Source organism: Canis lupus, chromosome 1 (assembly GCF_048164855.1).
Source record: "Canis lupus baileyi chromosome 1, mCanLup2.hap1, whole genome shotgun sequence".
NCBI classification, from domain to species: Eukaryota; Metazoa; Chordata; class Mammalia; order Carnivora; family Canidae; genus Canis; species Canis lupus.
Window position 1 is genome coordinate 39,285,080 of NC_132838.1, and position 26,264 is coordinate 39,311,343.

General features: G+C 33.9%; 1 protein-coding gene across 4 annotated transcripts in view; it reads left to right on the forward strand.

Annotated features, from left to right (window-relative positions):
* The window catches only part of STXBP5 (syntaxin binding protein 5), a 168,151-nt gene that overhangs the window by 135,655 nt on the left and 6,232 nt on the right, over positions 1 to 26,264 (forward strand). For all 4 annotated transcript variants that reach the window (XM_072827159.1, XM_072827167.1, XM_072827186.1 and 1 more), the window contains 5 exons: positions 4,290 to 4,529; positions 5,976 to 6,345; positions 7,300 to 7,465; positions 16,294 to 16,405; positions 24,589 to 24,809. In XM_072827159.1, coding sequence (XP_072683260.1) covers positions 4,290 to 4,529; positions 5,976 to 6,345; positions 7,300 to 7,465; positions 16,294 to 16,405; positions 24,589 to 24,809 — 1,109 coding nt within the window. The remainder of the gene's footprint in view (positions 1 to 4,289; positions 4,530 to 5,975; positions 6,346 to 7,299; positions 7,466 to 16,293; positions 16,406 to 24,588; positions 24,810 to 26,264) is intronic.

Consider the following 26,264-nt stretch of genomic DNA (forward strand, 5'->3'; position numbering starts at 1 on the left):
GTAACACTCCACTTTGACTATAACTTCACCATGCTGCATTTCGTGGCCCAGTCGCATGCGTGACATTGTTAGATTTCTGATGTTACCTTTCTAGTATCAAACTAGAAGAAAAAAAATTAGACTTTTATACCTTATTGTGAATTAGTCTTATGTCCTAGTTTACTCTCTTGGCTTTATGTTTTGATGGGGGGAATAAAATGTTGTTGTTATATAAGTTTCTATGTGGAAAGAAGAGGGTAATATATGCAACTAAAATGATCTAGGCATCCAGAGAGTAACATGATAGTGATTTTATAACGTGCTTGTAACACCTACAGCTGGATGGAAGAATTAACAACAAATTTTACCTGATTTCAGAGCTTCCAGTAACATCACATGTTCAAATATATTTTTGTATTTAAAAACTATTGTCAATAATAACCAAAACCCTCCCTTGTATTTTGGTGGTTTGACTAACTCCTTGTCTATCTGGAGTTGCCTGAGAAAGTTTTGGACTTGGACATGACACAAGTTCTGACTCTTCCACTGATTAGCTTTGTCTATTTTATTATTCATTAAATTAAAATAATAAAACTTTTCACTTGTTTTGTGGATTCAATAGAATGATAAATGTAAAGTATTATGAGAGTGTATATCACATGGTAGGCCTTGCTTAGTGGTAGCTATTTTCATTTCTGCTCTTATTACTACAATCTAAATTACAATTTCTGTTCCATTTGTTTAGCTCACCCAATTTCTAAAATTCCAGCCACAAAGATCCACAACATCTGATTTAACAATAGTCAGTACAAGTTGTAATTCTTGAACTACTAAAAATTCTAACTTTATTTCAAACAGTTCTAGGCAGATAGGATTTTGTAAGTTCAGGATTGATACAGGTTCACTTCATTTTCACATATTAATCTAAACTCAAGAGTTTCTTTGGTAAGCTAACTTTTATAGAGAAGTCATAATAAAATGCAGTTGTAGTTTATGCATTTTATATAGTTAAATTAGTCCATTAAATCAAAACACTGTTTTTTTGGCCTATGAATTTACATTTGAAGTACAGATAGTTGTGAATTACCTATGGTAATTTTAATAGAGAAGAGTATGAATTTTTACACAGATGAATTTATAATGAAATTCATCTTACCAAATTTTCTTTTTTAATTTTTTTAAAATTTATTTATTTAAGAGGGCAAGAGGGAGGGGCTGAGGGAGAGCAAGTCTTAAGCAGACTCTGCATTGCACACAGAGCCAGACATGAGGCTCAATCTAATGACCATGAGAGCACAACCTGAGCTGAAACCAAGAGTTGGATGCTTAACCAACCGTGCCACCTAGATGCCCTTCAAATTTTATCAAATTTTCAGTGATTTCTATCTTCGTCACTGGGCCACAACTGAAAATATATGTCCAATCACCTGGTATGTGTATGATTTATTAAAGTAACAAATATTTTTTTATCATTGGGAACTACATCTAAAATTTCTACTATTTGGGGTGCCTGGCTGGCTCAGTAGAGCATGAGACTCTTGATTTTGAGATTGTATGTTTGGGCTCCATGTTGGGTATAGAGATTACTTAAAATCTTAAATAAGGAAAATTTCTATTATTTTACTAAAATAACTTTGAAAACTTTAGAGTTAACATTTGGAATCAGCTTATATATTTAATATTACATACTCATCCAGTAATGAGCTGTTGCTTATAAAAAATTGTTTCATTTACAGGAAATAGTTCTTTTTTTGCCATGTCAAAATCTTTAACAGGAAGTACAGACAAAACAGACAAAACATTTTTAGGAACTGTAGTTTGAAATTGCCTATGTTATTTTTTTAAAAAGATTTTATTTATTTATTCATGAGAGACACAGAGAGAGAGAGAGAAAAAGAGGCAGAGACACAGGCAGAAGGAGAAGCAGGCTCCATGCAGGAGCCCAACGTGGGACTCGATCCCGGGTCTCCAGGATCAGCCCTGGGCTGAAGGTGGCGCTAAATTGCCGAACCACCCAGGCTGCCCTGAAATTGTCCATGTTATTGCCATAACTAGTAACTCTATTATTTTCAGAGGCTAACTGTAATCAAAATTTTGTTGTCTATAATTATTATTTGGGGAAATATTCGTCAATTTATGAATTTAAATTTTTTATAAGATTTATTTATTAATTTAAGGGAGAGAGAGAGACAAAGATAAAGAGAATGTTCATGCAAATAGAAGCAGGGTGAGGGGCAGAGGAAAAAGGAAACAAATAAACTCCCCGCTGCGCATGGAGCCAGACACAGAGCTCAATCCCAGGACCCTCAGAGCATGACCTGAGCCAAAATCAAGAGAATCAAGAGTCTAACCAGCTGAGCCACTCAGGCGCCCCTGAATTTAAATTTAATTACAAAAGCTTTTAGAGGATATAGTTAGAATTCAATTATACCTTTTCTATTTAATAAAATACAATTTAGAAGATTTGACTGTGTTGTGTTGTTTTTTTTTTATCTTTTATGGCATGAAGTCATTTCTTTCATGATAGCATTGAAAGCATATGATTTGAGGAACTATTTATTAGATGTGAACAGTAAAAACTACTGGAAATTTTAATGTATCACACCTTTAGATACTTTCAACTATGGATCTGCCTTCAGCAAGTATTTATTGGATACTTTTTAAGCCAGGCACTATGCTGAACTCTGTAGGGTATCAAAATGACACAGCTCTTATACTCAAGAAACTTAGAGTCACTTTAGAGTAGGCCTAAGACAACTCTGAAAGAACTACAGAACAAATATACTATTAGTGCCATGGGAGAGAAAAGCTATCGAGATTCAAAGTAGAGAAAAACCAACCATACATGGTTTTAGGATTCAAGATAAACTTCATGAAAGTGATGGTACCTAAGTGGCATATAATTATGCACAATTTTGACAGATCGAGAAAAGGGGGAGGCACAGGAACCAGTCAGAAAGAAAATAACAAGCAAAAGTGTGAAGTAGGTGAGTGCAAGGAATGTCTGGTGAGCAATAAATGACACCGCTTATTCCCACAAGGTCCTGAAGATAGGGCCAGGAAAGAGTTGAAAGTATTTTGTAGAGAATCTTAAAAACTTGAGTAAGATATTAAACATGATCAAATAAAGAGGAACCACTGAAGATTTTTTAAATAGAAGTGATAGAATTATGACTGTACCTTATAAAATTTGATTGAGTTGTGTTAGAAGCCTGACAGAATGAAGGTGGGAAGACCACTTGGGAATTATCAGCAGTCTTGATGAATGGTGATAAAGGCCTGAACAAAGGGTAATGGAGGCTGATTGGTAGTGGAAAGAAGGAAATAACACTGGAATAAAATAACAGGACTTGGCATCCCATCAGATGTATAGGTAAAGTGAAAGGGAAGAGCAAAATTGAAACTCATTTTAAGTGTTGTTCCCTAGAACAAGATTGTCATGAATATAAGTGCCTTTAGAAGAATTTGGAACTTTGAGGAAATTATGTATTTTGATTTTGCATAGTGAGACATAAGAGGAAAAATTCCCATAAATTTGGAAATTCAATTCCAAGAGAAAAGAGGCCAAGGCTCAAGGTAAATTTGCAGTTGGCCACAGTGAAGAAGGTAGCTGAAGACAAGAGAGGGTTTATTAGTTTAATGTTGAAGTATCCCTGTCATTACAGAAAGAGCCAGATAAAGGGATTATACCTGGTATGCAATTAAGTATAAGCCAGATGCCAGTTAATATGTTTTGATGTAAAATGCCTTGGATGAATGTTGATTACAGTTAAAATGTCTTTTGAGAAAAATGAAGGCTAAATTTTTATGGCTTAAAGGCTTTCATGTGGACATATTTGAAAAAAAGTTCTTCATTCAACAAATTTAAAGGTAGAATCAGAGTTACTTCTAAGTGCATTTTTAAAATGTAGACAACTGAAAATGCCCATAGTTTTCTAATTCTACCCAGCCATGAAGTTATATTACCAAAGGAAGAAACAGCATCATGAGAAAAGAAGGTGGTAAGGTCTAAGATTAGAAAAGCAACCAGGATACAAAACAAAGTGCTGCATTAAAAACCATGCAGATCACACATACAAAACTTTACTGGAATGCACCCAGCTCACTTCTGAGAAGTGTGAATTTATCTGTTTGTATTTTATATTTAAGCAAAGGAAAAAATTAACATAAAGAGTAAATTGTTTTTCTTTTCAATTAAAAGAAAACTAAAATATGCTACAGGTTTTGTGTTTTTGCAGACTAAGTATTTGGCCAAGTTTTTATGATCTTTTATAACTTGGGCAATCTCACATCATTTTAAATCATTTCAGATATAAAAGATAATTCCTTCAGCCGATCACGGAGTTCCAGTGTAACCAGCATTGATAAAGAATCTCGAGAAGCAATCTCTGCTCTTCATTTCTGTGAAACTTTTACCCGAAAGGCAGATTCCTCTCCCTCCCCATGTTTATGGGTTGGTACTACATTGGGAACAGTGCTTGTCATTGCACTGAACCTTCCCCCAGGAGGAGAGCAAAGGCTTCTTCAGCCAGTAATTGTCTCTCCAAGTGGTAAGTATACTTTCATGCTATACTTATATTGAAGGTCTGACTTGTTATATTTAGTAGAAGCCTTCACTTTTCATTTTTGAATTGATCTAAGAATTCTAAAATGTAAACTAAATGGAGATATAGTCTTGTTTTTAATGAAGGAATCCATGGAAAAAGATTCCAGAATATTGTTTATTTATACAGCCATTTAGGTTTTGCATTTTTTTTTTAACTCTAGGATCATGTCTAAAATGATTACTACATTAGAAAATGAAAAAAAAAACTGTTCTAATGCATTCTAGGGTACCTTAAAATGCTATGTTCTGTAAACAAAAGAATGATACCATATTTAGGAGAAAAAGCGAAAAGTATTTTTTTAAGCATCATACAGTTGGCTGTTTTTAATATCTAAATGTGGAGTCTTAAAATGTTATTTTTCTTTAAAGTATTGGGAAAAGGTGACTTATTAGAACTTAAGAAAGAATTTATGACCTTCATATATTGAAAAGAAGATTAAATTTCATCAAATATATGTGGAGCCTGACCTGGAAATAACTGAAAAATCTGGTTTTCATTACTAATTTATGCTGATTTAGATAGAAAAAAACATGATTGTACCTCATTAGTGTATCATCCCTTGTTTATACAGTGGACTTTAACATTACTTAGAACTTAAAATGTAATTATGATTTTAATGATAATCTATGAACTATCTTTACATCAAAGAAACAGTTTGATTTATTCATTCAGCTCAATAAATATTTGAGTATGTTCTGTATGCCTAGTTGTTAGAAAAGGTTACATAGTGATGGTAATCTTACTAATCTTCTGTATATAGGGGAAAAAAAAAACCTGGAAAGACAAGCAACATAAGGAATGTTCTGATAGCCATATTAAAAAGTAAAAAAACAAAAACAAAAAAACAAAAAAAAACAAGGTGAAATTAATTTTAATAACATTTTATTTAGCCCAGTGTATCCAAAATACTTTCATTTCAGCATGTAATCATTATTTTTAAATTATTAAGATATTTTACTTTAAATTATATTTTGTACTAAGTCTTCAGATTTGACATGTATTTTACTCTCACAGCATGCTTCAATTTGGATAGGCCACATTTCAGAGGCTCTGTAGCAACATGTCGCTAGTGGCTACCATATTGGACAGTGCAACCTTAAGATGCCATCCACTTGCTCTCAAATTTGTTGATAGTACACTTGCCAGATAAGAGAGAAGACATAGTTCTGGGCATCCCAGTATTTATCTGGTTGGGGCATATAATGTTGATTTCTTTTCTGGATTCAGATACATTCTTGAAGGTTGAATCCCTTTAGTAAGCTGGTATACAATTTCAGTATAATATGCATTCTACATGTTTTTGAATGGCTACCATGTGTCACAGTTGGAATAGACCTATTTGCTGTGAGGTTTAAAATATTTGTTATCTACTACACCTCCATATTTTAGGTACTATATTGAGGTTAAAAGGAGCGATCCTGAGAATGGCATTCCTGGATACCACAGGCTGCTTAGTGCCACCTGCATATGAATCCTGGAGAGAACACAATGTTCCTGAAGAAAAAGATGAAAAGGAGAAATTAAAAAAACGACGGCCTGTCTCCGTGTCCCCGTCCTCTTCTCAGGAAATCAGTGAAAACCAGTATGCAGTGATATGTTCTGAAAAGCAAGCAAAAGTCATCTCACTGCCAACTCAGAACTGTGCTTACAAGCAAAACATTACAGAGACCTCTTTTGTGCTTCGTGGAGATATTGTAGCATTGAGTAACAGTATTTGCCTTGCCTGTTTCTGTGCCAATGGACATATTATGACTTTTAGGTAAGAGTTACAGATTTTTAAAGAAAACAAATATGGCATTTACACCCTTAAAACATAGTACTACAGAATGATATCCCACTTAAATGCTTTTGTTTACAGTCATATACACTGAGAATTTATTTTCATTCAGTTAATAGTAAACAAGTTTATGAAGAACACAAATTAGTTTTATCTCCCTCTCAAGTATTCTAAATCATAAAGGTTTATAAGGTCCTGCCATTTTTTTGCCTTCTGTAATACTTTGTTCAAAACTAAAACCTACCTTCCTTATTTTTTTTTATAATTCCAATTGTTAATATACTGTTTTGTATTAGTTTCAGGAGTATAATATGGTGCTACAATACTTTCATACATCACCCAGTGGCCATCATGACTAGTGCCGTTGTTAATCCCCATCACCTCTTTAACCCATTCTTCCATCATCTTCCATCAGTTTGTTCTCTATAAATAAGAATATTTCTTGATTTCTCTCTCTCTTTTTCCTCTGCCTGTCTGTTTTGCTTTTTAAATTCCACATATGAGTGAAATCATATGGTATTTGTCTTTCTCTGACTGACTTCTTTCACTACATGTTACATTTTTCAGCTCCATCCATGTTGTTGCAAATGGCGAGACTTCATTCTTTTTATGATTGAATAATATCCCATTGTGTGTATATGACACACACACACACATATATACATATATGCATGTGTATATATAGATACATAGATACATAGATGGATTGATACAAAAAAACTGCTTCCATATCTTAGCTGTTGTAAATAATGCTGCAGTATACATAAGGGTTCATGTATCCTTTGAATTAGTGTTCTTGTATTCTTTGGGTAAATACCTAGTAGTGTGATTGCTGGATCATAAGATAGTTCTATTTTTAACTTTCTGAAAACCCTCCATACTGTTTTCCAAACCTACCTTGTTTATTATTAACCACTTTTTAATATTTTTCTCAAGTTTGCCAAGTTTAAGGCCTCTACTGGATGTGTATTACTTGCCCCTCACCAACATGCGGATAGCCAGAACATTCTGCTTCACCAACAATGGACAAGCTTTATATCTTGTTTCACCTACAGAAATCCAGAGACTCACTTACAGTCAAGAGACCTGTGAAAATCTTCAGGTAAATAACAAAAATATTACTATAATTTATTCAGGGATGAAATATTCTCTAATGTCCCTTAACTTTTGTTCATCTCTTACGCTCTCAGGAGTATACAAATGTGCCTATATGGGAAAATCCAAAACCTGCCTTTCCAGAGCATTTGCTTTGAGACTTTTGATAAAATAACTTCATCTGACTCTTGTTGTAAGGGGGACTTACTTCATTCATCCATATTTTTCCTACCCGGTGATGGCAGAGAAATATGAAATATTACATATATTTTATACCCACTCTCCACATATAGTAAATATCTATTATACACACACAAAGAAATCCTTTTTAAGGAGGTGTGTTAATACGCAAATAATTGTATCTACACATTGCATCATCCCTTCTCATATACTCTGTATTCATAAGGATGTAGATACATATAAGAAAAAATAATATTTTATAGTTTTCCTCTGAATATTTTTGTTCTATTTATGAAAGACTACATTCTTTAAATACAAAATTTTTTTAATATTCAAGTGCCTTATGAACTTGTATATACAGTTGACCTTTGAACAAGATGTGTTTGAACTGTACAAGTGCACTTATACACAGATTTTTTTTCAGTAAATACAGTATAACACTGTAAATGTATTTTTTCTTCCTCATGGTTTTCTTAATATTTTCTTTCCTCTAGTCTACCTTAATGTAAGAATACAGTTTATAATATAACACATAAAATATTTGCTAATCCACTGTTTATATTATCAGTAAGGTCTGCAGTACATGATTAGTAAACTTATGGAGGATTCAAAAGTTATACATGGATTTTTGACTGTGCAGGACATTTCGGCCCCTGACCTTCATACTGTTCAAAGATCAGCTGTATATTACAAATGATCAGTTTAATTTCACCTTTCAAAATAAAAGTACTCTTATATCGAGATAAAACAATTAATACTTAGAGAAAACCATTATCTAAGGGAACTTTATAATGAAAGTTTTTGCAATTAGCCCTATTTTACTTACTTATAATGAATTTGTGGCTCATTTTTAGAATATGAGCTTTAGCATCAAGACTGAATTAAAGTCCCATCCTTGCTAATAATTACACAAGTATGTGACCTTCGGCAAGTTACTTACTATTTCTGAGCTTCATCATCTTTCAAAATAGGATTTTAAAAAGTGTCCATGCCATAGGATATGATGCAGATTAAAAAACATAGTGCACATAAAGTGCTTAGCATAATGCTTAACAGAGTATATACCGCCAGATGTTAGTATTATCTCAGTAAGCTAGACTGTCCTAGAAATGTACTTCTAATGATATAATAAACCTTGAGGATGAATCAATTACAGATCTGATATTTTAGATATAAATTTCCACTTATATTTGGGTAGAAATATTTTTTGAAGTTTCCTAAGTGTCTGAATTAAACTTTTGCTTTTTATGGGGAAGATAAAATTTTTCTTTACTGTTTCCTTTCACTAGTAAAATGTTATTGTATTAAAAAATAATAATGGGCAATCGAATATATTCTTAATTCATTTTCATCTGAAATGTGGTCTTAATTCAGTTACTCAAAATTTTATTTTTTATTTTTTATTTATTTATTTTCTTCAGTTACTCAAAATTTTAAACTTCATCACTTTTTTGGGATCAAGTCTATTCTTTGGTCAGTGTTTTCTCTTATTTCAGTAAAAATTATTATCAGCGGCACTAAGCCTTACGTATTTATTTTTAAATGAAAAGGTCATTTAGTAACTCAGTTTATTTTAATAAGTATCGGCTGTGTGCCCCCTCGTGATATAAAGATAAGTGAAAAATGAACTCTAAGTAGTTTGTGATAGAATGTTTCTTTGAACATTATTGACATTTTATTTACTCTATATTTTCAGTGCCTAAAAATAATGCTTTGTTAAAAATCTGTAGTAAATATAAACTGTATACCTTGGTTTCCAGAGTGCCCTAATGCATTGTGCATTCATTTAAGTTTAACCAAAAAAATAAGGAAGATGCCTACAAACATTAATGGATTTTCCAGCCAAGATGGAATAATAGGGACCATATTAACTGTCCTGCCTGAAGTAACCCCCAAAAAAGCAGACATAAACATGAAACGACAGTTTTAAAGATCCTGAACATTAAGCAATGAAAGAAGGTAATCCCTGAGAGACAGAAAACAAAAGAAGTGCTCCAGCTTTAATGTCTCGATAGTCTATGCATGTCTATACATGCATAGAGGGAAGGTACTGAGGCAGAGTCTGACCACTTCAGACTCTGAAGTGTCTGTTGCACTTGCCGCTGCAACAAACTTAGTGACCAAAACAACATAAATTTATTCTCTCACACTTCAGGAAGTCAGAAATCTGAAGTAAGTTTCACTCAGCCAACATCAAGGTGTTGGCAGGATCATAGATCCCTCCAAGGACTCTAGAGGAGACCTTGCTCCTTCCATCCTCTTTTAGCTGACATCATGCCTGGACTTACGGTTGCATTATTCCATTCTCTCCCTCATAGTCACCTTGCCTCCTCTTCTTCTGCCTGTGTCAAATCTTCCTCTACCTCACTACCGCACTTATAATTGGTCTTAGGACCCATCCAGATAAGATAATTTCCCCATGGCAAAATAGTCACATTTTCAAAGATCCCCCCACCCCCATTTTTTTTTAACAAGGTGTAACATTTATAGGTTTCAAGGATTAGAACTTGATATTTTAGATGACCATTATTCAGCCTACTTTAATGTATGATTGGGTAGATCCCAGGAAGGTCTGGCCTCGTTAGTTGAGGAATAATTGGCCTTAAAAATGAGTGCTGCTTCTGACCTGCCTAACATATTATGAAAGTGAGACCCAAAAGGATCAAAATATCTCCTAGTATCCCAGAATGAAGGTCAAGACAACTTAGAGAAATGAGAAATATCCAGTACTCAACAAGGTAAAAGTCAGAAGATCTAGTGTCCAGTCAGATTGTCTTGAAAATATGACCCATAATGAGAAGAATAATCTAGGAAGCCAAACCAGAACTACACAAATATTGGAATTCGAGCAGAAGGACATCAAACAGTTACTATAAATGTATTCCACACATTCAAAAAGTTAACTGGAAGATGCAAAAGACCAAAATCAGAAGATAAAAAGCTACAGCGTTTGAGATAAAAATTATACTGGATGGGATTAACAACAGATTAGACATTGAAGAAGTTTGATCTCTAAAATCAATAAAGTTGATCTCAAGCCAGTCTGATTATGAAGAGAGAAGTTACAAATTACCAGAATTAGGGACGCCTGGGTGGCTCAGCAGTTGAGTATCTGCCTTCAGCTCAGGTTGTGATCCTGAAGTCCCAGGATCGGGTCCCAGAACAGGCTCCCCGCATGGAGCCTGCCTCTCCCTCTGCCTGTGTCTTTGCCTCTCTCTCTCTGTGTCTCTCATGAATAAATAAATAAAATATTTTTTAAAAAATTACCAGAATCAAAAATTGAGAGAAGTGACATTACTACAGATTTTACAAATATATAAAATGGATAATAAGGAAATACTATAAACAACTTATAAAATGGATAATAAGGAAATACTATAAACAACTTCATGCCAGTAAACTCAAAAACTTAGATGAAATGGACAAGTTCCTGGAGAGACACAAATTACCAAAGCTTACCAAAGAAAAAAATAGATAACCTGAAGAGTACTGTATCTATTGTAGTAATTGAGAAGAAAATTCCAGGCCCAGAGAGCTTCATTGGTGAATTCTATCAACATTTTAGGAAGAAATAATACTAGTTTTACACAAAACTCAAAAATTGAAGTAAGGAAATTCTTCCCAACTCATTCTAGAAGCTACAATTAATATGATATGAAAAATAGACAAAGCACAAGAAAATTACATATAGACCAATATACTTCACAAATATAGATGTAAAAATTCTGAACAAAATTTTACCAAATTTAATCCAACCATATATCAGAAGGATAATTCTGGCATGATAAATTACCATGGCATTTATCCCAAGAATGCAGAGTTGACTTCACATTTTTAAGTCAATCGATATAATTCACCATATTAGTAAACCAAAAGAAAGCAGTTGATAAAATCCAACATCCATTCCTAATTAAAAAAGAGAAAAATCTCAGCAAAGGAATAAAAGGGAGCTTAAAGGACATCTAAGGAAATCTACACCTAACATAATACCTAGTGATGAGTTACTGAATTATTTTTCTTTAAAATCAGTAGGTAGAAAGGGATGTTCACTCTCAATACTTCGTTCAGTGTTGTATTTAAGGTTCTAGTCAGGCAAGAAAAAGAAAAAGCATCTCAGTTGGAAAGGAAAAATGTAAACCAGTTATTCGCAGATGACATGATTATCTATCTATGAAATACATCCAGAAAGCTTTTAGAAATAAAGACAATTTGATGGAATGCAGGATATGGACCAATATAAAAAAAAAAAAAAAAAAATCTGGGACGCCTGGGTGGCTCAGCAGTTGAGCATCTGCCTTCGGCCCCGGACACGATCCTGGAGTCCTGATATTGAGTCCCACATCAGGCTCCCTGCATAGAGCCTGCTCCTCCCTCTGCCTGTGTCTCACTGTGTCTCTCATGAATAAATAAATAAAATATTTTTTTAAAAAAATCTATGCTAGCAATGGCCATTTGGAAATTGAGATTTAAAAAACACCATTTAGGGGTGCCTGGGTACCTCAGTCAGCTAAGCATCTGCCTTCAGCTCAGGTTGTAATCTCAGGGTCCTGGGATCAAGCCCCCCATGTCTGGCTCCCTGCTTAGCAGGAGTCTGCTTCTCCCTCTCTCTCTTAGATAAATAAATAAGCTTGTGTGCTTACGCTCTTGCACTCTCTCTCTCTCTCTTTTAGATAAATAAAATCTTAAATAAATGAAACCATTTATAATAGCCTCAAAAAATACGAACTACTTTGGATAAATCTGACAAATGAAACCATTTATAATAGCCTCAAAAAATACGAACTACTTTGGATAAATCTGACAAAAAATATGAAAGACTTCTACATTCAAAATCACAAAAACACTGAGAAATTTTTAATAACACGAATAAATGAAATATGTACCTTGTTCATAGGTCAGAAAGTTCAATATTAAAATATCAGTTCTCCAAAAATTGATCTATAGATTTGAGTCAATCGCAAAAATTTTAGTGGGAATTTTTTGGGAGAAATTTATTTTAAAATTCATATAGAAATGTATGGGACCTAGCATAGGCAGAGCAACTCTGAAAAAGAATAAAGTTGAATAAAAAGAATAAAGTTACACCACCTGATTTTAGGATTTACTTAATGCTGCAGTGATCAAAAGAACATGATTTTGGCATCAAATTGGATAAATAGATTGGTGGAATGGACTATAGAGTTCTTATAAACTAATACATGAGGACAATGCAATTGAGAAAGAATTGCCTTTCCAACAAATTATGCTAGAAAAAATGGATATTAAAATGCAAAAAAATAAAAAGAGCTTTGATTCATGTCTCACAGTATGTATAGCAGTGGACTCAAAATGGATCATAGACCTACATGTAAATCCTAAAACTGTAAAACTTTTAGAAGGAACCTAAGAGAAGATCTTTGTTAACTTGGGCTAAGCAAAGATTTCTTAGCTACACCTGTAAAAGAACAGGTGTAACTCACCACCTGTAAAAGAACAAATTGACAACTTCAACAAAATTTAAAACTTATGTTCATCAAAAACATTTAAGAAATAAAGAGATAAGCCACAGGCTGGAAGAGAACTTTGGCAAAACATTTATCTATAAGGCACTTATATCCAGAATATGTAAAGGACTCTCAAAAGTCAACAGAAAGAAGATAACTCAGTAAAAATATGGGCAAAATATTTGAACACATGCTTCACCATGAAAAGATGTTCAGCATTATTAGGCCTTAAAGAACTATAAATTAAAACCACAATGAGATATCATTAAACACTTTTACCAGAAAGGCTAAAATTAAAAAGAATACTATGCCATTGCTGTCAGTTAAGTGTCCAACCATTGATCTCAACTCAGGTATTGATCTCAGAGTCATGAAATCAAGCCTGGTGTTGGGCTCCATGCTCAGCAGTATCTACTAGAGATTCTCTCCCTTTCCTTCTCCCTTCCCCTGTGCTCCTCCCCCTTCTTGGACTCATGTGTGCATGGGCACACGCTCTCTTTCTCTGTTCCTCAAATTTTTTAAAAAATATCATATCCAGTTCTTACAAGGATGGAAAGGGTCTAGAACTCTAATACACTGCTGGGAATGTAAAAAAAAAAAAAAATTGGTACAACCACTTTGGAAAACAGCAGTTTCTTAAATGTTAAACATTCATAAACCAAGTATCTAGCCATTCTATTCCTAGTTTTTTAACTTAAGAGGCAATTGATATTTGTAACTGTTTTACTTGTGCTAGCCAAAAAACTGGAAACTTACCCAAGTGTCTATCAACAGATCAATGAATAATCAAATTGCAGTATACAAGTCATCAATAGAAAGGAATGAACGGTTGATAACATTCAGTATCATGGATGAATCTCACAGTAATTTTATACTGAGTGAAATAAGGCAAGCAAATAAAAAGAAAAACTTCACAATGTTGTATGATTCCACTTATATAAAACTAAAGAAAATATAAATTAAGCTGTAGTGAGAGAAAGCAGCATTTACTTGGAGATGAGGGGTTCAGAAGGAGCAAGAGAAGGCTTTCCAAAGAAACACAAGGAAACACAAGCTACAATACATATTTTTAAAATATTTCTTACTTTACATTTGTAAAGTTATAAGCTCAGTAAACACCAAATAAAGAGCTGTAAACCATAATTCTAAAATAAATTTTAAAATGCTTTACACTATCACTTGTTATATGTCATGTTACTCATAAAAGACCCTCAAATGGTAGCTGTTTGCCATTTTTGTTGTATCAATTTAGTAGATACAGTTTAAATGGGAATCTGTTTTACACATTGGGAATATGCCTAAAATCACCTTGTAATATAAATTTGTATTATATAACAGTTATCAGTATATTCTACGATAAGTTTTAAAATGTTTGACTTATTGACTTGAAATTTTTCATTCCAGTTTTACTCCACTTCGTAGAATATCAGAGAAAAGAAAATTAAAATGTATAGGCTTCAATCCACCTCAACATTATAAATGAAACTCTGTATTATATTTTGTTAACAATTATCTCTTCCCATTTAAAATCTGGTTGGACAAACAACATTAATATGAATATACTTAAAAGTAAAATCTTTGGACATCCTTTATTAACTTTCATAGCCCAGCCCTAAGGAAGAAACTCTAAAAAGTACATGCTTTATCTTCAACTATAATAATGTAAAACCAGATACAGCAGAACTCCTACCTGGAACCAATAATGTACTTGTCTTTTGTATCATAGCTTCTTCTCTTAAGTGGGCAGAAATGCAATCCCAAAGCTTCACTGTATTTTTATTTTGCTTCTAAAGCTTCCCAGCTGCCTTATAATAATATTGCTACCATCCTTAGAGAAATTCCTCTTCCCTCTCTGTGTATTATCTACAAAGTTGATAACATGTCAGCAACCTTTCTTGTCTCCTGAGTTAGTTTACCATTTCTATACTCTGAAGAATAGTGACAGCAATTTCAAACAATATAGAAAGAAACCTTCCCATATCCCTGCCACATTTCTGGAATTTCAGTATGTTAGCGGTGGAGCCCCTGCAGCGGTGACTTGGCGTTGCCCTTGTGGACGTGGGCTGCGCTGCTTTCCCAGTAGGTGTGGGGTGTATGTTTTAGGACGTGATTTTGTTCTGTACCAGTTACACGGCTGCTTCTCCTGCTGCTGCGTGCACACCCACTGCCGCCGGTCCTAGTCCCCGAGCGGGACCGCGACATCGTCCCTCACCTGCCTGAAATCTTGCCGAAGGCCTTTGCGTTTCCTTTGTGTTCTGCTGTCCGGGCGAGGGTGGGAGGTCGGCTGGCTCTGTTCTGTTTATTCACCAATTTGTACATGATTTGTTGTCCTTTGCTACTGTAAACAGTACATATAGTTTGCTTAAAAAAATAATAATAAAAAAAAATAATTTTTTTATTATTTGTCAATCATTTTTTTTTTTTTTTGTCAATCATTTTTAATAGTTCTTTTTTTATAAAAAGAAAAGGGAATTTCAGGACAGGCGGTATAGTCCCTTTTAAAATTTATTCACAAAGAACCATTAACCGCACAGTTGCTGTCAGCTGCCTGTTCTAAACAATAGTCTTTTTATTGAAACACAAATAAACTTTTCTGTAATATTTTATGGAATATAAAGAGACTTTAATTGTTTGACTTGTTTAACTTGGCACTGTTAGTTTTTATTAATAAAACACTCATGGGCATAATTCTCTTCCTAGGCTATGTTTATGAAAAAAGAAGTGTCTTTCTAAATTACTAATTTTCTGACTCAGCTGAACATGATAATTCCAAAACTATATATCTTCATCCTCATCATCACACTAAAGTTTTCAACTTTACTGGTAGCTTTTCTTATTCCTAATGTAGGAAGACCTAATTATTAATCCTGTTAAGAATTATGGGAAAATTTTGTCATAATGATTGAAATCTTGTTACAGTTAAGCAAGAATATCATCTTTGCTTGAAACATAAGGAAAATAATCTAGCCAAAGTAGCAAGCAGCAAGTTATGCTGCTTCAGTAAACTGTTTGACTAGATCAGTAGGTACTAGATGTAGTCACTTGAAACAGGCTCATTAATTGTGAATCTCAACATATTATAAGCTTAAGTTAGAGTTTTAGTGACAGTTTTGTGAATTATAGTTGAGTTTCCCTGTAACTTTACCAATTACAGTTTGTTTTGATTTTAAAGGAGATGTTGGGTGAACTCTTCACTCCTGTAGAAGCACCTGAAGCACCAAACAGGGGATTCTTTAAAGGCTTATTTGGAGGTGGTGCACAATCTCTTGATAGAGAAGAACTATGTAAGTTGATTTATTTAATTTGGATATTGTATCTGTAAAACTGAAACATTCAAGCCATTTAAATTCTTCTTATGTATAAATTATCACCTTTTTTTTCTTGTCAGTAATTAATATATCCATGTTTTTAGCAAAAATACATAAAAGGTTTTTTTCTGTCATTCTAACCAAAATCAGGGGTAGCTTCAGGTGGTTAAAAAGGAGTATTCACAACTTTAAATGAATGGTTTAGAAAGCATTTTATTTTCATTAAATGTGATCTTATTATTTCAATTCTATAATTAACTTTAATTGATGACATTAACTTTGAAAAAGTTTTTAATGTAAACATTTATTTTACAAAACCTCCAGAACTATTATCATTGAACTAGAAGGTTATTTAGGATAGCAAAATCTAGTTCATTTACTGCCTTCGACATAATTGCACATAGTAGAAATTTGTCCTTGAATGAGCTAATGAATCAATGATTGACCTTTCTTTCAAATAGGAGTTACCTGTCTGTAATTTTTTTTCCTTTTATTCTTTCTGTTTTACTGAAGTATTATAGAACTTTCCTTTTGTGTTTGACTAATTAGAAAAACTGTAAGATTAAACATCAGTAAGTAGCAGTGCAGTACAATTTAATTTTCAAAACTTACCCAGATGATTGATCAATCATCTTGGTACTGAGAGGATCAGTCAGTTTTAATTTTTAAAAATAAAGACTGTTCTTTAAGTCATGGGGACCAATGTAGTTGATAAAGTTCCACAAAATTCAAAAATTGTATTTTTTAAAAAATTTTTAACAACATCAGACAGCTAACAGGTATAGTTAGGACATGGGAAAGGATGGGAACCCAGAGTGCTGAGCCTGGCAAACTGAGGCCACTTTTACCCTGGAGTACTTTGCTAATCTGAAACAGAAGGCTGAGATACTAAACTGTGTTCATACTAGCAAGATGGGCTCCTAGAACAGGCAAGGGTAGAGATCTTGTTCAATAACTTCTCTTTGCAAGGACCCCAAAGGCCATGGCTTAAGAGTAAAGGTGACCTAGAAATAAATCAGTCCTCAGACACACAGACTGACCTCGCCTTTAAATTATCGACTGTCCCAGAAAACTTGCAACCTTAATTAAAGTATTTTTACAGACTGCTCAAGTCCCCAGCACCAGGGAGAAGCAAGTGAAAATGTTCTCTAAAGGCAGATAACATATTCAAGTCCTCAAATTATTTGTAAAAATAGTTTTTCAAAAAAGTTGTCCAGGTTAACCTAGAACACTAGTAATCAATACCATGAACAATGAAAACAGAAAGGGCAGAAATAGAATCACAGTTACTTCAAATACTAGAATTATCAGACACAAACTGTAAAATAGTTATGTATATTATATTCATAAGTACTGTGCCTGAACATTTTGTCAGATAACTGAAAACTATAAAAATCAATACAACAAATGTGTGAAAAACAAAAATGAAATTGTGGAACTGAAAGATTCAAAAACAAAAACTGGATAAATTTAACCACAAATTAGACACAACTGAAGAGAAAATTATATAGCTTGAAGATAGGCAAGATAGACCATCTAGAATGTAGTACAGAAAAACAAAACAGATGTAAATACAAAGAAGATACAAGAAATAGAAGTTGCAGTGGTAAGATCTAACATATGTTTAAATTTCTCAAGAAAGAAATAGGAAAGCATGTGAAGAAGAATCAATATATAAAGACATACGGCTGGAAATTTTTCAGAATTGATAGAAGATACCAATTCATACATTCAAGAAGTCTAATGAATTCTAAGGATTTTATTTTTTTTAATTCACAGCTGGTGGGTATCTGGCTGAATTAGTCAATTAAGCACCTGACTTTTGGTTTCAGCTCAGGTCATGATCTCACAATGATGGTATCAAGTCCTCCGTCAAGCTCGGCATGGAGTCTGCTTGAGATATTCTCTCATTCTCTCTCTCTCTCCCGCCCTCCATCTCTCCTTCTCTCTCCCCTTCCCCTTCCTCCCTCTGTCCCTTCCCCTACTTCTCCCCCCCCACTCACTCTCTCTCTAAAATAAATTTTTAAAAATTCACAGCTCAATGTGTCGCATGAAAATAGAGCATATCAAAGACAAAGAGAAAATCTTCAGAGTGGCTAGAGGAAAATGAGGTGTCTTTTAACAAGCTAGAGACTGGCTTCTCAACAGCCAAAGATCGAAAATATCCTTCAGGAATGAGACATTTTTAGACAAATGAACAAATGAATAAGACTTGCCATCACACTAAAGGAAATACTAAAGGATGTACTTCACATAGAGGGAAAATAATCCTCCATGGAATGTCAGAGAAGTAGGAAACAATGTTTTAGAAAGTAATAAGTGCATGTATAAATATAATCTTTATAAACTGTAAATCAAAGTCTTGTAGTATGTGTATATACATATACACATACAAATAAACAAAATCAAGGGAGTCACAAAGGGTAAAGTGGATTTAACGTGATCTGAGATCATACATTTTTTGGGAGACTTTTTAAAAATATCAGGTAGCATTAATAAGTTAAGGATGCATGTTATAATTTCTAAGGTGATTTCTATAACCTAGTACAAAACTTCCAGGTGAATAACAGGAAAATCACAATCCTTCCAAAATAAGGCAAGAAAGGAGGAAAGAACACAAAACAGATGAGGTAAATAGAAAGCACATAGAAGATGGTAGACTTAAATATAAATAACCATAGTAATAACATCCCATTTATCTTTTTTTTTTTTTAAGATTTTATTTATTTGAGAGAGAGCAAGTGAGGGAAAAATAGCACAAGTGAGGGAAAGGAAAGGGAGAAGCAGACTCTCCACTGAGGAGGGAGCCCGACACAGGGCTCCATTCTAGGACCCTAGGATCATGATGCAAGCTGAAAGCAGGCACTTAACTGGCTGAGCCACCCAGGCACCCCAATTATGTCCCATTTAAAAGGCAAAAATTATCCAGTTGAATTTAAAAAGAAAAAAAGAAATGCACATTGTTCACAAAAGACATTGAAAACAAATATTAAAATTCTAAAAGAAAAGCATGAACACAAATGAAGAATCAGCTGGTTTAGCTATATTAATATCAAAGTGTAAACATTAGGACATTAATGAATGTACCTTATATTTCACTTCAAAATATATAAAAAACAAATATTGACATAACTACTAGAAGAGACCATTTCTCAATCATAGTGGGGGAATATGCCTATTGATTGAGATATAAAAGCAGACAACAATAAGTCTTATAGTAAAGGATATAGAAGATATGAACAACACAATTAATTAACTTAGACCTAATGAACAGATATAGAACATTACAGAATGCATTCTTTTCAAACACAGAGGTATACTAAATTATTTTGGAGTAAAATGTCATAATGTGTATAATGAATTTTAAATATTTTATTTAAAAATTTTACATATAGACACATAGCAAAAACAGTTAACTATTATCAAAATTAGATAATGTATGGATGCTTATGATATAGTTCTTTTATCTTCCTATATGTTTGAAACTTGCATTTTAAAAAGTTGGGGTTTAGGTTGACCACACATCAAATGATTTTTTAAAAATCAAATTTCAAAGCATTAAAATCAAGAGTTTATGATCTAATCACAATCCATTTATGCTTAATATTAATAGCAAAGCTAATTTTAAATTCCCGTTTGACAATTAAGAAATAAACTTGAAAAACCCATGTGTCAAAGAATTCATAATAATTGGTATGCATTTAAAGTAGCAGTGGTATTTATAACCTTAAATATATATGCAGTATTATTAGAAGGAGAAAACATGAAATTGAGTGAACTTGAGGACCCATCTCAAAAAGGTAAAAAACACAGCAAATAAACCACAGAAACATAGGTAAGGTAGTAATGACTTAGCAAACAAATACAAAATAGAAAAAAAAACTAACAAAGCCAGAAGTTGATTCTTTAAAAATCTAATAAAATTGATAAATCTCTGGTGAAACTACACAAAAGAAGAGGATGGCACAAGTAAACACTGTCAGGAATAAAGAAAGATAAGAGAATATAATTGCCCTAGTTAAAGCATCAAAGCCAACAACTTTGTTGTATCTCTGTTTTTCTGAAGCCATATCTCTCTGCATGTAGCTCTTTGCTTGTGATTACATTGGGTTTACCTGGGTAATCTATCTCTGGATCCTTAACTTCATCACATCTGCAGTGTTCCTTTTCCTGTTTAAGGTAATAGAATCACAGGTTCCAGGAATTAGAGTATGGTCATCTTTTAGAGGAGTAGGGGACATTATTCTGTCTACCCACATATCCTATCAAAACATACCAAAAAAGTTGAATATTTAGAAATAAATCTTAATAGAAGATGTTTAGAACCTCTATGGGAAAAATAGAAAACTATTTAACTTTGTTGACAGAAGTTAAAGACTCAAAAGAAATATACCATGTTCATGCAGTAGAAGATTCAGTAAAAGGCATCAATTCTCCCAAAACTGATTTATACATACACAGATACACACTTAATGAAGTCCTTATCAGAATTGCCCTCCCCCCACAAAAATGTTGTAACTGATACTAACCTTTAGATGGAAATTCAAAGAGTCTTACCTCTTTAGTTAGCCTTATACTTGGAGTTTTAATTCTAGACAATTAGGCAAGAAAAGGAACTAAAGGTCTTGCAGATTGGAATGGAAAAAGTAAAAGTCTGTATTTGCAGATAACATAATCTTGTAAATAGATTATCTTAAGGAATCCACCCCCCCCAAAAAAAAAAATACAGATAAGTTCAGCAAGATTGCAGGATACAAGATAAGTATAAATCAATTTCATTTCTTCTATGCACTAGCAGTGAACAAAATGAAATTTAAGAAAACAGTTCCTTTTATAATAGCATCAAAAAGATAAAATACTTAAGAATAATTTAACAAAAGGAGTGTAAAATGCACTAAAAACTTCAAAACACCATTTAAAGATCTTAAGTCCTAGATAAATAGATTGACATCCTATGTTCCCGGATTTGAAGATTTAATATTGGGAAGATGGCCAAGCTCCTCAAGCTGATCTATACATTTAGCACAATCTCTGTCAAAATCCCAGCTATTTTTTTGAAGAAAGAAACAAACTGCTCCTAACATTTATATGAAAATGGAAAGAATCCAAAATAGCCACACATACAAAAATTTTTTTAAAAAGGAAAATGATGGAGGACTCACATCTTTACATTTCTGAAGTTACAACAAGGCTGTTAATCATCAAGGTAGTACGTACTGGCATATGGAGAAATGCATAGACCAATGGAATAGAATTAAGAATCTAGAAATAAGTCCATACATATATGGTTAATTGATTTTCTGCAAGGCTGCTAAGAAAATTCAAAGGTGAAAGAATAGTTTTTTCAACAGATAGTGTTGGGACAACTGGATATCCACATGCAAAAGAATGAAGTTGTGTTCTCACCTCACACCATACACAGAAATTAACTCAAAATGGACCAAAGACCTTAATGTAAGCGCTAAGACTATAAAAGTCATAGAAGAAAATAGATATAAATCTCTGTGACCCTATATTAGACAGTGAGTGGCTTCTTAGTTATGATACCTAAATCACAAGCAACTGAAGAAAAAAATAGATAATTGTATTTCAATAAAATTTAAAAACACTATCAAGAAAGTGAGAAGAGGTTCCTCAAAGAGTTAAAAATATACCTGCCCTACGACCCAGCAATTGCACTGTTGGGGATTTACCCCAAAGATACAGATGCAGTGAAACGCCGGGACACCTGCACCCCGATGTTTATAGCAGCAATGGCCACGATAGCCAAACTGTGGAAGGAGCCTCGGTGTCCAACGAAAGATGAATGGATAAAGAAGATGTGGTTTATGTATACAATGGAATATTACTCAGCTATTAGAAATGACAAATACCCACCATTTGCTTCAACGTGGATGGAACTGGAGGGTATTATGCTGAGTGAAGTAAGTCAGTCGGAGAAGGACAAACATATGTTCTCATTCATTTGGGGAATATAAATAATAGTGAAAGGGAATATAAGGGAAGGGAGAAGAAATGTGTGGGCAATATCAGAAAGGGAGACAGAATATAAAGACTGCTAACTCTGGGAAACGAACTAGGGCAGGGGGTGGGAGTGAATGGGTGACGGGCACTGGGGGTTATTCTGTATGTTAGTAAATTGAACACCAATAAAAAATAAATTAAAAAAAAAGAAAAACAAAAAAAAAAAAGAAAGTGAGAAGACAAACCACAGATTATCATAAAATATTATAAATCATATATTTGATATATCTAAAATCTGATAAGAGTCCAGTATGCAAAATATATAAAGAACTCTTACAACTTAATATAAAGACAAATAGCCCAGTTTTTAAATGGGCAAAAGGTTTGAATAGTCATTTCTCCAAAATATACAAATAGCCAATAAACACAGCAAAAAAGATACAATATCATTTCTCATTAGGGAAGTACAAATCAAATAAATACCACTTCACACCAGAATGGCTGTAGTCAAAAAGATGTTTGCAAGAATGTGGAGAAATTGAAACTCATACATTGATGATGGAAATATAAAACTGGCATAACCTCTTTGGAAAACTGGCAATTCCTCAAAAGGTTAAGCATAAAGTTATCATGTGACTCAACAGTTCCACTCCTCGGTATACCCAAGAGAATTGAAAACACATATTCACACAAAAGCTTGTACAAATGTTCATAGCAGCGTTATTCATAAAAGCCAGAAGGTAGAAACAACTGATGAGCTGATAAACAGAATATTGTATTATTCAGGCATCAGGAAGCATGAAGTGCTAGGACACCTGGATGGCTCAGTGGTTGAGCGTCTGCCTTTGGCTCAGGTTGTGATCGCAAGGTCCTGGCATCAAGTCCCACATCGGGCTCCCCACAGGGAGCGTGCTTCTCCCTCTGCCTATGTCTCTGGCTCTCTCTCTGTGTCTCATGAATGAATAAATAAAATATTTAAAGAAAAAAGAAGCATAAAGTGCTGATGCATGCTACAACATGGTTGAACCTTAACAACATTATTTTAAGTGAATAAAGCCAGACACGGGCCACATATTGATTGTATGAATCCACTTATATGAAATGTTCAGAATAGGAAAGTGTATAAAGACAGAGTAGATTATTGATTGACAAGGACTGAGAAGAGGGGGAAATGGGATGTGACTGCCAATAGTTAGCATGGGATTGTTTTGTTTTTAAGAAAATGTTCAGGAATTAGTGATGATAGTTGCACAACCTTCTGAATAAACTAAAAGCTACTAACATATTCAGGGGCAAATTTATGGTATGGGAATTATATTTCTAATGAGAGAAATGCATGATGAGGGAAAAGGGAAGATCGGACCTCAATCTTTAACAGAAGTTAAGACTTCTGAGGTAATCAAGGTCTGGATTATGTACGGAAAGGAAGCAGTTGAATTCCTGAGATCTTTTGAAGGAAAAAATTGATCTATTTTTATGTGACAAGAAATGGAAAGAAAGGGATGTAGTATATCCACAACTTAATGGACACAAAAATAGAATAATGAATAAATTCTTCATTTTCCTTTACTTCTAAGCCTAAGCATAGTATTTCAAGTATGAGAAAGCATGGAATAAATAAACTAAATCAAATCCCTATGTTTAAATTAATTTATCTTTAATGTTTTGCACACCCAATAGTAATTTTTACTGTTCTGTAAACTGGCATCAGTATGCCCATTATTCATTGCAACAAATAATTACTAGCCCCTTTTTTTTTTTTTTTAATTTTTATTTATTTATGATAGTCACAGAGAGGAGAGAGAGGCAGAGACACAGGCAGAGGGAGAAGCAGGCTCCATGCACCGGGAGCCCGACGTGGGATTCGATCCCGGGTCTCCAGGATCGCGCCCTGGGCCAAAGGCAGGCGCCAAACCGCTGCGCCACCCAGGGATCCCTACTAGCCCCTTTTTTAAACAAATTTTGTTATATAAACTAATATAGAGTAGAATATTAATTAATATTATTTTTCTGTTTTTGCATGTTTAAAAAACTAAAAATTATTAAAATCATATAAAAACATTATGAAATGAGTTATATAAATATTACAATTATATTGTCACTCAACCTTAAAATTGTGTTTTAATGTTATATAGGAGGATATTAATAAAATTTTCATTTCTTGAGTTACTCTTTCATTTATCAAATCCATTCAGTTGGAGAATCATCCTCAGGAAAGGCATCAAGGAGTCTTGCACAGCATATTCCTGGCCCTGGCGGCATTGAAGGTGTGAAAGGAGCAGCCTCTGGAGTTGTTGGTGAATTAGCACGAGCCAGGCTGGCACTAGATGAAAGAGGGCAGAAACTTGGTGATCTGGAAGAAAGAACTGCAGCTATGTTGTCCAGTGCAGATTCATTTTCTAAACACGCTCATGAGGTATGTCTATCAAACAAATATTTAAACAAAATAGCCTAGTTAAAACAAGTATGAAAATGTTTGAGTTTTTTTTAATTTAAATTCAATTTGCCAACGTATAGTGCCATCAAGTGCCCTCCTTAGTGCCCATCACCCTTCTTAGTGCCCGTCACCCAATCACGCCATCCCCCAACCCTTCTCCTCTTCCGCAACCCTTTGTTTGTTTCCCACGATTAGGAGTCACTCGTGGTTTGTCTTCCTCTCTAATTTCTCCCCACTCAGTTTCCCTCCTTTCCCTTAGAATCCTTTTCACTCTTTCTTATGTTTGGTTTTGTTTTTTTTTAATAGCTATTGTATTTCTACACAAGAACTTTCATTTGTCCTCTGTACTTGCAAGTTCCAGATTTGCCACCAGAGGGAGCCATTACAAGAATATATTTCAGTAGTCTGGTTTCTTACTGAAGTTTATAAATTTTGAAGGAAACTGCTCACCTTCAGGCTTTTTGTAAACAAAGCCAATGATTTTGCAACAGTTTTAGGAAATGCAGGGTTTTCAGGTTTTACTACTAACTCCTGGAAAAGGAAATAATTTGCCTCTCTTGATTCTTTAGGTTGATCTAAAATAGCTAAAATTGGTAAACATTTTTATTTGTAGACCAATTCATACAGAGGATGAATGAAATGCATTTTTGCAATGAATTCATCTTGATGAAGTCAGAAGTCATGTTGGACCTTAAAACATATGCTATAAAGAAAGGATCCCTAGCTGGCCTTCTTATAAATAAGCTTTGTTGGCCAGCATAGTAACACTTACACAAACTGACTTTAAAGTCCCTTAGGTATAGAATATACATCTTCATTTTGACACATAGATCTGCCACTCTGTGATGCTTTACACTGGGCTACTTTACACCCTTGGTTCCTAGCCTAGCCCTTGAGGACATTTTTAGTTTGTTAACTGAAGAAACCGTATTAAGGTTATTTTTAGATTTGAGCACCTACTCTGTCAGTAATAGCTCTTTAAATTTTTCAATCAAAAGTCATCTTTTCGTTGCTCAAGAATGCTGACACCTGGAATGCATGAAAGAGGTCACTTGACTTGGGAGCAATTTGTGCAGGGCTTCAAAGAGGTTTGGAGATCCTTATGTGAGTCCTTGTACTTGGCTAACACACACCTCAGTTATAGGCTAGTGACGTTGGTCAAGAATTTTGTTGGCATAACCCTGTATGTGATTGTGATCTCTAATTGCATATAACACTTCAGCCAATTTCAGAATATACCCCTACACTAAATATTTAGCAGAGAGTTCAGGCTCAAACTTCTACCAAATTATGTTTATGATCCATATTTGAGAGTCTTTGAAGATAATATATTGAGGTGATGAAGCTCGTGGGTTCTTGGATCAGACCACATGGTCTCAAATCCCAGTTTCACCCTTGTGTTACGTTGGGTAACCCATATAAGCCTTATTTCCT